The 12,332-nt window shown below is 42.1% G+C and overlaps 1 protein-coding gene across 3 annotated transcripts in view; it reads left to right on the top strand.

Moving 5' to 3' along the window:
• Nucleotides 1–12,332, top strand: part of clec16a (C-type lectin domain containing 16A) — an 82,759-nt gene that overhangs the window by 56,123 nt on the left and 14,304 nt on the right. For all 3 annotated transcript variants that reach the window (XM_057861183.1, XM_057861184.1, XM_057861186.1), the window contains one exon: nt 11,984–12,135. In XM_057861183.1, coding sequence (XP_057717166.1) covers nt 11,984–12,135 — 152 coding nt within the window. The remainder of the gene's footprint in view (nt 1–11,983; nt 12,136–12,332) is intronic.

Below are 12,332 nucleotides of genomic sequence, written 5' to 3' on the forward strand. Positions count from 1 at the left end.
CGTCGTCGTCTGAGCCTGCTGGCGGGACAGCAGCGTCGTCGTCTGAGCCTGCTGGCGGGACAGCAGCGTCGTCGTCTGAGCCTGCTGGCGGGACAGCAGCGTCGACGTCTGAGCCTGCTGGCGGGACAGCAGCGTCGACGTCTGAGCCTGCTGGCGGGACAGCAGCGGAGTCTGCGTGGAAACCAGGAGCGGGCGGCGCGGGCACTTGACTGCAAAGAACTCTCTGAGGATCTTAAAAGACGTATTTTTGAGCTACACGGAGATGGCCAAGGCTACAAGAAGATTGCCAACATCCTGAAACTGAGCTGCAGTACAGTGGCTAAGATCATCCAGCGTTTTAAAAGAACAGGGTCCACTAAGAATAGGCGTTGGTCGTCCAAAGAAGCTGAGCACACGTGCTGAGTGTCACATCCAAATGCTTTTTTTGAAAGATCGTCGCAGGAGTGCTGTCAGCATTGCTGCAGGGATTGAAGAGGTTGGGGGTCAGCCTGTTAGTGCTCAGACCATACGCCGCACTCTACATCAAATTGGTGTGCATGGCTGTCACCCCAGGAGGAAGCCTTTTCTGAGGACGGTACACAAGAAAGCCCAAAAACAGTTAGCTGAAGACATGTCAACAAAGCATATGGATTACTGGAACCATGCCCTATGGTCTGATGAGACGAAAATTCATTTGTTTGGTTCCGATGGTCTCAAGCATGTGTGGCGGCGACCAGGTGAGGAGTACGAAGATAAGTGTGTCATGCCTACAGTCAAGCATGGTGGTGGGAATGTCATGGTCTGGGTCGAGGAGTACGAAGATAAGTGTGTCATGCCCACAGTCAAGCATGGTGGTGGGAATGTCATGATCTGGGGCTGCATGAGTGCTGCAGGTGTTGGAGAGTTTCATTCCATTGAGGGGAAACAAGAACTCCAACATGTACTGTGAAATACTGCAGCAGAGCATGATCCCCTTACTCCAGAAACTGGGTCGCAGGGCAGTGTTCCAGCATGACAATGACAACAAACACACCTCCAAGATGACCACTGCTTTACTGAAGAGACTGAGGGTAAAGGTGATGGACTGGCCAAGCATGTCTCCAGACTTGAACCCAATAGAATATCTTTGGGGGATGCTCAAGCGAAAGGTGGAGGTGCGCAAAGTCTCAAATATCCGGCAGCTCCACAACGTCGTCATAGAGGAGTGGAAAAGCATTCCAGTGGCAACTTGTGAAGCTCTGGTCAACTCCATGCCCAGGACAGTAAAGGCAGTTCTGAATAATAGTGGTGGCCACACAAAATATTGACAGTTGACATGTTGTATGTTAATATTGACTACTTTCACTAAGGGGTGTACTCACTTTTGTTGCCATTGGTTTAGATATGAATGGCTATATTTTGAGTTATTTTAAGGGGAAAATAACTCTATTATATAAGCTGCACACAGAATACTTTTCATTGTGGCAAAGTGTCATTTTGTCAGTGTTGTCCCATGAAAAGATATACTTAAATATCTGCAGAAATGCGAGGGGTGTACTCACTTTTGTGATACACTGCAAGTAGCTACATTCTGTACCAAGAGTGGGTAAACTAATCCACAAAGAGCCGCAGTGGGTGCGGGTTTTTGTCCAAACCCATCATGAGGACAGCCTTTCACCAATCTGGTTTCTTACAAGTGCAATTAGTTCATTGCAGTCAGGTGCTTCTTGTTTGCGCTGAAACCTCATTGGTTAAACTGTCTGTGCTGAATCAGTTGGATCAAAGACCAGGTTTGCCGACCCCTGCTCTATACAATCAGGTTCATGCAAGATATCCATAAAAACAATCTTGAATAACACAACGTTATGTTTTGATGTACACTTTATAAAAGGAAATATATACAGGTAGTCCCCGGTTTACGAACGAATTCCGCTCCTACGCTGGCGACGGAATTCAGTCTTTAAATACTCTTAATCTCAAAATAACAATTCAAAATCATGTATTATACTTAATATTAATAAATAAAGTAAAAAATAAGATGGATAGATAGATATTTCTTCCCTCCCTTAACATCGATCACGCCATAGTTCTTACAACTGACATTTATTTATTTGCCACCGTCAAACTATGAACACACATTTAGAAAATACAATCATGACAGAGAGTACGATAATGCTGTAAAGTAAAGCAATAGAGACATATCTGCTTACAAAATCATACCTCAATGGCTGCACAATAATACAGAGGGAAATAAGGTCCAAATCAATTCAACAAGGAAAATGGCAGCTATTAGTGGCACCGGTCCAGTGGTGAAAATGAACGCTGCTCAATAAGCTAGCGGGCTAATAGCGAGCTAACGGGGGCATCGCCGAGTCCGCGGCATTTACCCTTTCTCTGCCTTCTTTTAATGTTAACTGGTGTTCACCCCCAATTCCCAATGTGACGTGACGTCAAGCAAGTCTGAGTGCAACAAAGGAAAGTGCACCGCACATAGAGATCAGCCATTTAGATTTAATAAATAATACAATTATATTCAAATAATATACTGTACTTACCATCAATGCTGAGAGGTAGCGGACAAGACACTGTTATGCGACTTAAAAAAAACAAAACAACTGGAGACAAAACGGCGGAAAAGACTCCGGCATCGTAAAGTTGAAATTGCTAAATTGGGTACGCGTAACCCGGGGACTACCTCTATAAACACACACATATGTACACTGTTATTCTGGAACCAGAAGGCGCACCAAACTATAAACCACACCCACCAAATCTTATAAGAACCCCCCGCACCCCATTTATAAGCCGCACCTGAATGTAAGCCGCAGCTGTTCACATTGTATTTAGGCATATACAGTGGGGTAAATAAGTATTTTGTCAACCACTAATTGTGCAAGTTCTCCTACTTGAAAATATTAGAGAGGCCTGTAATTGTCAACATGGGTAAACCTCAACCATGAGAGACAGAATGTGGGGAAAAAAACAGAAAATCACATTGTTTGATTTTTAAAGATTTTTTTTCAAATCATGGTGGAAAATAAGTATTTGGTCAAAACCAAAAGTTCATCTCAATACTTTGTTATGTACCCTTTGTTGGCAATAACGGAGGCCAAACGTTTCTGTAACTCTTCAAAAGCTTTTCACACACTGTTGCTGGTATTTTGGCCCATTCCTCCATGCAGATCTCCTCTAGAGCAGTGATGTTTTGGGGCAGTCGTTGGGCAACACGGACTTTCAACTCCCTCCAGAGATTTTCTATGAGGTTGAGATCTGCAGACTGGCTAGGCCACTCCAGGACCTTGAAATGCTTCTTACGAAGCCACTGCTTTGTTGCCCTGGCTGTGTGTTTGGGATCATTGTCATGCTGAAAGACACAGCCACGTCTCATCTTCAATGCCCTTGCTGATGGAAGGAGATTTTCACTCAAAATCTCTCAATACATGGCCCCATTCATTCTTTCCTTTACACAGATCAGTCGTCCTGGTCCTTTTGCAGAAAAACAGCCCAAAGCATGATGTTTCTACCCCCATGCCTCACAGTGGGTATGGTGTTCTTCGGACGCAATTCAGTGTTCTTTCTCCTCCAAACACGAGAACCTGTGTTTCTACCAAAAAGTTCTATTTTGGTTTCATCTGACCATAACACACTCCCAGTCCTCTTCTGGATCATCCAAATGCTCTCTAGCGAAGCACAGTCGGGCCTGGACGGGTACTTTCTTCAGCAGGGGGACACGTCTGGCGGGTACTTTCTTCAGCAGGGGGACACGTCTGGCAGTGCAGGATTTGGGTCCCTGGCAGCGCATTGTGTTACTGATAGTAGCCTTTGTTACTGTGGTCCCAGCTCTCTGTAGGTCATTCACTAGGTCCACCCCGTGTGGTTCTGGGATTTTATGCTCACCGTTCTTGTTATCATTTTGACGCCACGGGGTGAGATCTTGCATGGAGCCCCAGATCGAGGGAGATTATCAGTGGTCTTGTATGTCTTCCATTTTCTAATAATTGCTCCCACAGTTGATTTCTTTACACCAAGCGTTTTACCTATTGCAGATTCAGTCTTCCCAGCCTGGTGCAGGTCTACAATTTTGTCTCTGGTGTCCTTCGACAGCTCTTTGGTCTTGGCCATAGTGGAGTTTGGAGTGTGACTGAGGTTGTGGACAGGTGTCTTTTATACCGATAATGAGTTAAAACAGGTGCTATTAATACAGGTAACGAGTGGAGCCTCGTTAGACCTCGTTAGAAGAAGTTAGACCTCTTTGACAGAAATCTTGCTTGTTTGTAGGTGACCAAATACTTATTTTCCAATTTAATTTGGAAATAAATTCTTTAAAAATCAAACAATGTGATTTTCAGTTTTTTTTCCCACATTGTGTCTCTCATGGTTGAGGTTTACCCATGTTGACAATTACAGGGCTCTCTAATATTTTCAAGTAGGAGAACTTGCACAATTGCTGGTTGACTAAATACTTATTTGCCCCACTTTATACTCCAAAAGACATGCAGTTGATTAGCTAGTAGAAGACTGCATGGTTTGAAGCAGGAGAAAAAGTAGATTCTTATAGTCTGAAAATTATGTTTTTTTTTTTGTTTGTTTTTTTTGTTTGTTTTTTTTGTTTGTTTTAAATATACCAATAGTTTTGTTTTTCCTAAGCAGTATTTTCTTTGGAAAGGTCGGAATGCCTGACTCATAGGATTACAATGAATTATGTTTAGGGTGTGGGAGGATTTAGGATGTGATTCAAGCTCGGCTGCACTCCAGGGTTGCTTGTTTTGAAACACGTGTTAAGATGAGTTTTCTTATCTTGGCAACTAATGCACTGTTGCTTTAGCCTTTAAAGGTCTGTAGTGAGTGATCCATCACTCACTTACAAAATGCAACCCGTGGCGTTAGCATAGCATTTGCGTTGACATTAGCATAAACCTTAGCGTGACGAGCGTCCTCTTAAACTCTTAGCGATTTTTATTTTTTTTAAATACAGTTTGGGGTGTCCAAGTGTTTATAATTAATGTATGTACTATCCAATGTAATGTATGGTTTTCCTGATGAGATTGTATTATCATCACAAAGTTGCCGTTGTCCTTGTAGACGCTACAATATGTGCTCATCTGTCAATGTTCATACGAAATTTCATACAAAACCTTATTTATTTTTGGAGTAAAACTTTTAAATTTTAGAGACAAAAACATTTTGATTAAGCATCAACTAAAACCAGACGAAGACGAACACATTTTGAAATGACTAAAATGTGACTAAGTAAAATAAGTATTTTTGTCCAAAAGACTAAGACAAAAATGAAAAGGGCTGCCAAAACAACACTGATTCATACCCTTAAAAGACACATCAATGGAATAAGGAGCTCTCGTAGAAATAAATAAATAAAATGGTAGATTATACAGCGGTGATCACTGAACAACCTGTTTGAGCGCGTCATCCATCAGTACACATCTTCTGTGATGACTCGACAGTGGATTTCGTTGAAATGTTTGTTCACTGATTAAAAATGCAAACATATCATAAGTGGCTAAAAAAAAAAACAAGTAGTTAAAATGCATTCTGCGAATGTGTCATTAGTTTGTGGCGTGTTGCAATGAGTTTTATGTTGTAATGGCACAAAATGTCCTCGGTGACCCAGCATCACTCAGATTTTTTTTTCATGAATTTTCATCAGCTGCTATCCTCCCAGGTCAAAGGAATCGGACGTGTTGTAGTAATAAACTAATTGGTGGGAGGGTCCCACTTGGCCATAGGAAGGACACATTTTATTTCTGAACTCATGGGCCGGCAGCGAATGAACAAATTGATTGGGTTTTTACCAGTGATAATTGAAAGTTTTAATTTAGCCTTTAAGAGCCACATGATTTGACATTTGTCATCGTCAATGGAATTGAAAGAGTTCATTAAAGAAATATTTTAAAAAGAATTATCTATGTAGAATCAAAAATTGTGTTTTTTAGGAGAATAATCTATATCAAGCCACGTAGGAGTTTAGTGTACTCCCTTTGTGGGTGTGGTTGTGGTTGAGAAAGCAGCAGATAGGAAAAGGTTTTGTGGGGACAGAGAGAAAGGAAGCACAGACAGGAGAAGAGAAGAACAACAAACGAGAATAATACATCATTAAACACATGCGACAAGAATGGAATTTATTGTTTGTACTGTATGTGATCAACTCCAATCTAGAGCTGACACATGAGTTCCTTCAGCAGATTTTTTTGGGAAAAGGAAGTAAGACTGTTGATGTGAACTCATTGTCGTCATTGTGGTTGAAACATTTTGTCCTTTCTAAGTTTGTATGTCCGTAGTGGAGACTGCTGAGTCACTGTGCTGAACTTTTGGACCAAGCGTCACCATTAATCGACAGTTAGTGTCATGGAAAAAGTAGCGGTACTTCTTTAAAATAGCCTAAATCACTAGATTATTTAGTAATTAATTGTATTTTACAGTGCCTTGCAAAAGTATTCGCCCCCCTTGAATCTTGCAACCTTTCGCCACATTTCAGGCTTCAAACATAAAGATATGAAATTTAATTTTTTTGTCAAGAATCAACAACAAGTGGGACACAATCGTGAAGTGGAACAACATTTATTGGATAATTTAAACTTTTTTAACAAATAAAAAACTGAAAAGTGGGGCGTGCAATATTATTCGGCTCCTTTACTTTCAGTGCAGCAAACTCACTCCAGAAGTTCAGTGAGGATCTCTGAATGATCCAATGTTGTCCTAAATGACCGATGATGATACATAGAATCCACCTGTGTGTAATCAAGTCTCCGTATAAATGCACCTGCTCTGTGATAGTCTCAGGGTTCTGTTTAAAGTGCAGAGAGCATTATGAAAACCAAGGAACACACCATGCAGGTCCGAGATACTGTTGTGGAGAAGTTTAAAGCCGGATTTGGATACAAAAAGATTTCCCAACTTTTAAACATCTCAAGGAGCACTGTGCAAGCCATCATATTGAAATGGAAGGAGCAACAGACCACTGCAAATCTACCAAGACCCGGCCGTCCTTCCAAACTTTCTTCGCAAACCAGGAGAAAACTGATCACAGATGCAGCCAAGAGGCCCATGATCACTCTGGATGAACTGCAGAGATCTACAGCTGAGGTGGGAGAGTCTGTCCATAGGACAACAATCAGTCGTACACTGCACAAATCTGGCCTTTATGGAAGAGTGGCAAGAAGAAAGCCATTTCTCAAAGATATCCATAAAAAGTCTCGTTTAAAGTTTGCCACAAACCACCTGAGAGACACACCAAACATGTGGAAGAAGGTGCTCTGGTCAGATGAAACCAAAATTGAACTTTTTGGCCACAATGCAAAACGATATGTTTGGCGTAAAAGCAACACAGCTCATCACCCTGAACACACCATCCCCACTGTCAAACATGGTGGTGGCAGCATCATGGTTTGGGCCTGCTTTTCTTCAGCAGGGACAGGGAAGATGGTTAAAATTGACGGGAAGATGGATGCAGCCAAATAGAGGAACATTCTGGAAGAAAACCTGTTGGTATCTGCACAAGACCTGAGACTGGGACGGAGATTTATCTTCCAACACGGCAATGATCCAAAACATAAAGCCAAATCTACAATGGAATGGTTCAAAACTAAACGTATCCAGGTGTTAGAATGGCCAAGTCAAAGTCCAGACCTGAATCCAATCGAGAATCTGTGGAAAGAGCTGAAGACTGCTGTTCACAAACACTCTCCATCCAACCTCACTGAGCTCAAGCTGTTTTGCAAGGAAGAATGGGCAAGAATGTCAGTCTCTCGATGTGCAAAACTGATAGAAACATACCCCAAGCGACTTGCAGCGGTAATTGGAGCAAAAGGTGGCGCTACAAAGTATTAACGCAAGGGGGCCGAATAATATTGCACGCCCCACTTTTCAGTTTTTTATTTGTTAAAAAAGTTTAAATTATCCAATAAATTTTGTTCCACTTCACAATTGTGTCCCACTTGTTGTTGATTCTTGACAAAAAATTAAAATTATATATCTTTATGTTTGAAGCCTGAAATGTGGCGAAAGGTTGCAAGGTTCAAGGGGGCCGAATACTTTTGCAAGGCACTGTATCTCAAAGCACCTTTATAACACTCAAGGACACTGTACAAGAAATACAAATTAAAGTGGACAAAAGCACAGATTAAAAAAAAAAGAAAATAAAACAAATTAATAAGTCAGAGCAAATCAGAAATGAGGCTCAAGCTCGATAAGATGTATTGTCTGAATTTGAAAAGTGGGAAAGAAGCTATGGTTAACTGCGACGGTTAGGGGGTAGTGAGTTCAAGAGCAGCAGGACAAAGTGACAACGTTTTAGAACCAATGGTAGTGAGACAGGCACGGGGGACAGAAAGGTGAAGGAGAGAAGAGGGCGGAAATGGTTGGGGAAAAGTTTTAATGCAATGGAGGTCAGATACAGTGGGGCAAATAAGTATTTAGTCAACCACCAATTGTGCAAGTTCTCCTACTTGAAAAGATTAGAGAGGCGTGTAATTGTCAACATGGGTAAACCTCAACCATGATAGACAGAATGTGGAGAAAAAATAACAGAAAATTACTTTGTTTGATTTTTAAAGAATTATTTCCAAATTGGACTGGAAAATAAGTATTTGGTCACCTACAAACAAGCAAGATTTCTGGCTGTCAAAGAGGTCTAACTTCTTCTAACGAGGTCTAATGATGTTCCACTCGTTACCTGTATTAATGGCACCTGTTTTAACTCATTATCGGTATAAAAGACACCTGTCCACAACCTCAGTCAATCACTCTCCAAACTCCACTATGGCCAAGACCAAAGAGCTGTCGAAGGACACCAGAGACAAAATTGTGGACCTGCACCAGGCTGGGAAGACTGAATCTGCAATAGGTAAAACGCTTGGTGTAAAGAAATAAACTGTGGGAGCAATTTTTGAAAATGGAAGACATACAAGACCACTGATAATCTCCCTCGATCTGGGGCTCCATGCAAGATCTCACCCCGTGGCGTCAAAATGATAACAAGAACGGTGAGCAAAAATCTCAGAACCACACGGGGGGACCTAGTGAATGACCTACAGAGAGCTGGGACCACAGTAACAAAGGCTACAATCAGTAACACAATGCGCCGCCAGGGACTCAAATCCTGCACTGCCAGACGTGTCCCCCTGCTGAAGCCAGTACACGTCCAGGCCCGTCTGCAATTCGCTAGAGAGCATTTGGATGATTCAGAAGAGGACTGGGAGAATGTGTTATGGTCAGATGACACCAAAATAGAACTTTTTGGTAGAAACACAGGTTCTCGTGTTTGGAGGAGAAAGAATACTGATCTGTGTAAAGGAAAGAATGAATGGGCCCATGTATCGAGAGATTTTGAGTGAAAATCTCCTTCCATCAGCAAGGGCATTGAAGATGAGACGTGGCTGCGTCTTTCAGCATGACAATGATCCCAAACACACAGCCAGGGCAACAGAAGAGTGGCATCATAAGAAGCATTTCAAGGTCCTGGAGTGGCCTAGCCAGTCTCCAGATCTCAACCCCATAGAAAATCTGTGGAGGGAGTTGAAAGTCCGTGTTGCCCAACGACAGCCCCAAAACAGCACTGATCTGCATGGAGGAATGGGCCAAAATACCAGCAACAGTGTGTGAAAAGCTTGTGAGGAGTTAAAGAAAACGTTTGGCCTCCGTTATTGCCAACAAAGTGTACATAACAAAGTATTGAGATGAACTTTTGGTATTGACCAAATACTTATTTTCCACCATGATTTGCAAATAAATTCTTTAAAAATCAAACAATGTGATTTACTAGTTTTTTTTCCCACATTCTGTCTCTCATGGTTGAGGTTTACACATGTTGACAATTACAGGCCTCTCTAATATTTTCAAGTGGGAGAACTCGCACAATTAGTGGTTGACTAAATACTTACTTGCCCCACTGTATGTAGGATGGGGCCAGCCTTGAAGAGTTTTAAAAGTGACTGGAAGAATCTTGTATTTAATTCTTTATCATTTAGATTATTTTCTGAGTTGTTTTCCAAGGCAGTGTCAGTGATATACCGAAGTCCTCATGGTATTTTAGTTTTTTATTTCTAATCTCTTGATAGTTGTCTTGGTTTTTACAAACTATTGTATTGTAATTGCTTGGCTCTAAAATTACATCATCATCATCAAGAACATGCTAATGCTGTGCAATTTGAACTTTTCACTTTCTAGTTTCCAACCACTGGTTAGCCTACCCAAGAAGACCAACAGCTATGCCCGGCGCCATTAAAAAAAGGAGTGCTTGTCACCAATTTACAAATGATGATAGACGTCCAATTGTGTTTTCTGCTGTGTTGTTTTTGGCAGCCCTTTTAATTTTTGTTTCAGTCTTAGTCTTTTGGACAATAATACTCATTAGTCTATTCATTCATTATTTACCGCTTAATCCAGGGTCGGGCAGCAGCTTTAGCAGGGAAGCCCAGACTTCTCTCTACCCACCCACTTCAACCAGCTCGTCCGGCAGGATCCCAAGGCGATCCCAGGCCAGCCGAGAGACGTAGTCTCTCCAGCGTGTCCTGGGTTGTCCCAGGGGCCTCCCGCCGGTGGGACAACTCCTCTCCAGGGAGGGAGGTCCAGGTGTATCCGAACCTGATGCCCGAGTCACCTCAGCTGGCTCCTCTCAATGCGGAGGAGTAGCGGCTTGACACTGAGTCCCTCCAGGATGACTGAGCTTCTCACCCTATCTCTAAGGGACAGCCCAGACACCTGGCGGAGGAAACACATTTCGGATGCTTGTATCCGTGATCTTGGTCTTTTGGTCACTACCCACAGCTCGTGACCATAAGTGAGGGTAGGAGTGTAGATCGACTGGTAAATCGAGAACTTAGCCTTGGCTCAACTCCTTCTTCACCACTACACACCGGTGCAGAGTCCACATCACTGCAGACGCTGCACCGACTCGCCTGTTGATCTCTTTCCCTCCTGCCCTCACTCGTGAACAAGACCCCAAGCTTCTTCAACTCCTCCACTTGGAGCAGGATCTGATCCCTGATCCGGAAAGGCCATGCCGACCTTTTTCGACTGAGCACCATGGTCTCGGATTTGGAGGTGCTGATCTTCATCCCAACCGCTTCACAATCGACTGCAAAATGCCCCAGTGAGATTTGGAGATCATGGCTTGATGACGCCTACAGCACCACATAATCTGCAAAAAGCAGAGATGCAATGCTGAGGCCACACAACCGGAACCCCTTAACACTTCGGATGCGCCTAGAAATTCTGTCCATAAAGTTATTAACAGAATCGATGACAAAGGGCAACCAACCTTGGCGGAGTCCAACCCTCACTGGGAACGAATTCGACTTACTGCCGGCAATGCGGACCAAACTCTGACACCGGTCATAGAGGCACCGAACTAATTTCGACTTTTACTAAAAATGTTTTCCTCTGTAAATTTTTTTTTAAAAAATACTCCAAAAATAAAGATTTCCAATTATTTCGAATGAACATTGACAGGCAAGCACATATTGTAGCATCTACAAGAACAATGCCAACTTGGTGAATGTGAATGCTATGCTAACGCTACGAGTTACATTTAGTGCGTGATGATTACTCAACACAGACCTTTAAAAGGTAAAGCAATATTCCATATTCTCTCTGGCCAAGATCAGAAGACACTGCTACAATGCAGGCTAACTACATATAAAATGTCACACATTGTGAATATGTGACGGAAACGTTTGTGCAATTTAGTCTCGTTCTCATCTTGTCAGATGAAAACTGGAATTTTTCTCGTTATGTTATAGTCTCCCAAAAAACATTTTTAGCTCGTTACCGTCTCATCATTGTCATGAAAATAAATGTTTGTTGACAAAGTATTTTCGTTATCGTCCTCATTAACGAAAACAACACTGGTACTACTAGCAACACTAGTAGCAACACTGTCCAATCATCCATCTGCTGTGAATTTAAATGAGTCACTTCAAATGGATTGGACGTCTAGCCCGTCAATGGCAGACAATGAGTTTAACATTAGCAATATCATCTTCACTATGTGCTTTTATTTCTGTTTCAGATAACAGTGACTTAATAGCATGTATGGTGGTCAGTAAAGATGGCGGCCAGGCTCAAAGGTTCCTTGCTGTAGATGTGTATCAAATGAGTTTGGTCGAACCAGAAACCAAACGCCTCGGATGGGGTGTCGTCAAGTTTGCTGGCCTATTACAGGTTAGGGAAACTTACTTATATGCATGTTTCATGTAAAAGGGAACAGATTTTTTTCTTGATCCAGGTGTTTTTGCATTTACTGTGCGGACTGACAGAGTAGTATTTATAATTTGTATCATTTCATACTAAACAAACAATAATTTCTCCCTTTTTGAACCGATCATTCAAATTGAAAATGTATTTTGAAGTACATATAT

This window comes from Corythoichthys intestinalis, chromosome 16 (genome assembly GCF_030265065.1).
Source record: "Corythoichthys intestinalis isolate RoL2023-P3 chromosome 16, ASM3026506v1, whole genome shotgun sequence".
NCBI lineage: Eukaryota > Metazoa > Chordata > Actinopteri > Syngnathiformes > Syngnathidae > Corythoichthys > Corythoichthys intestinalis.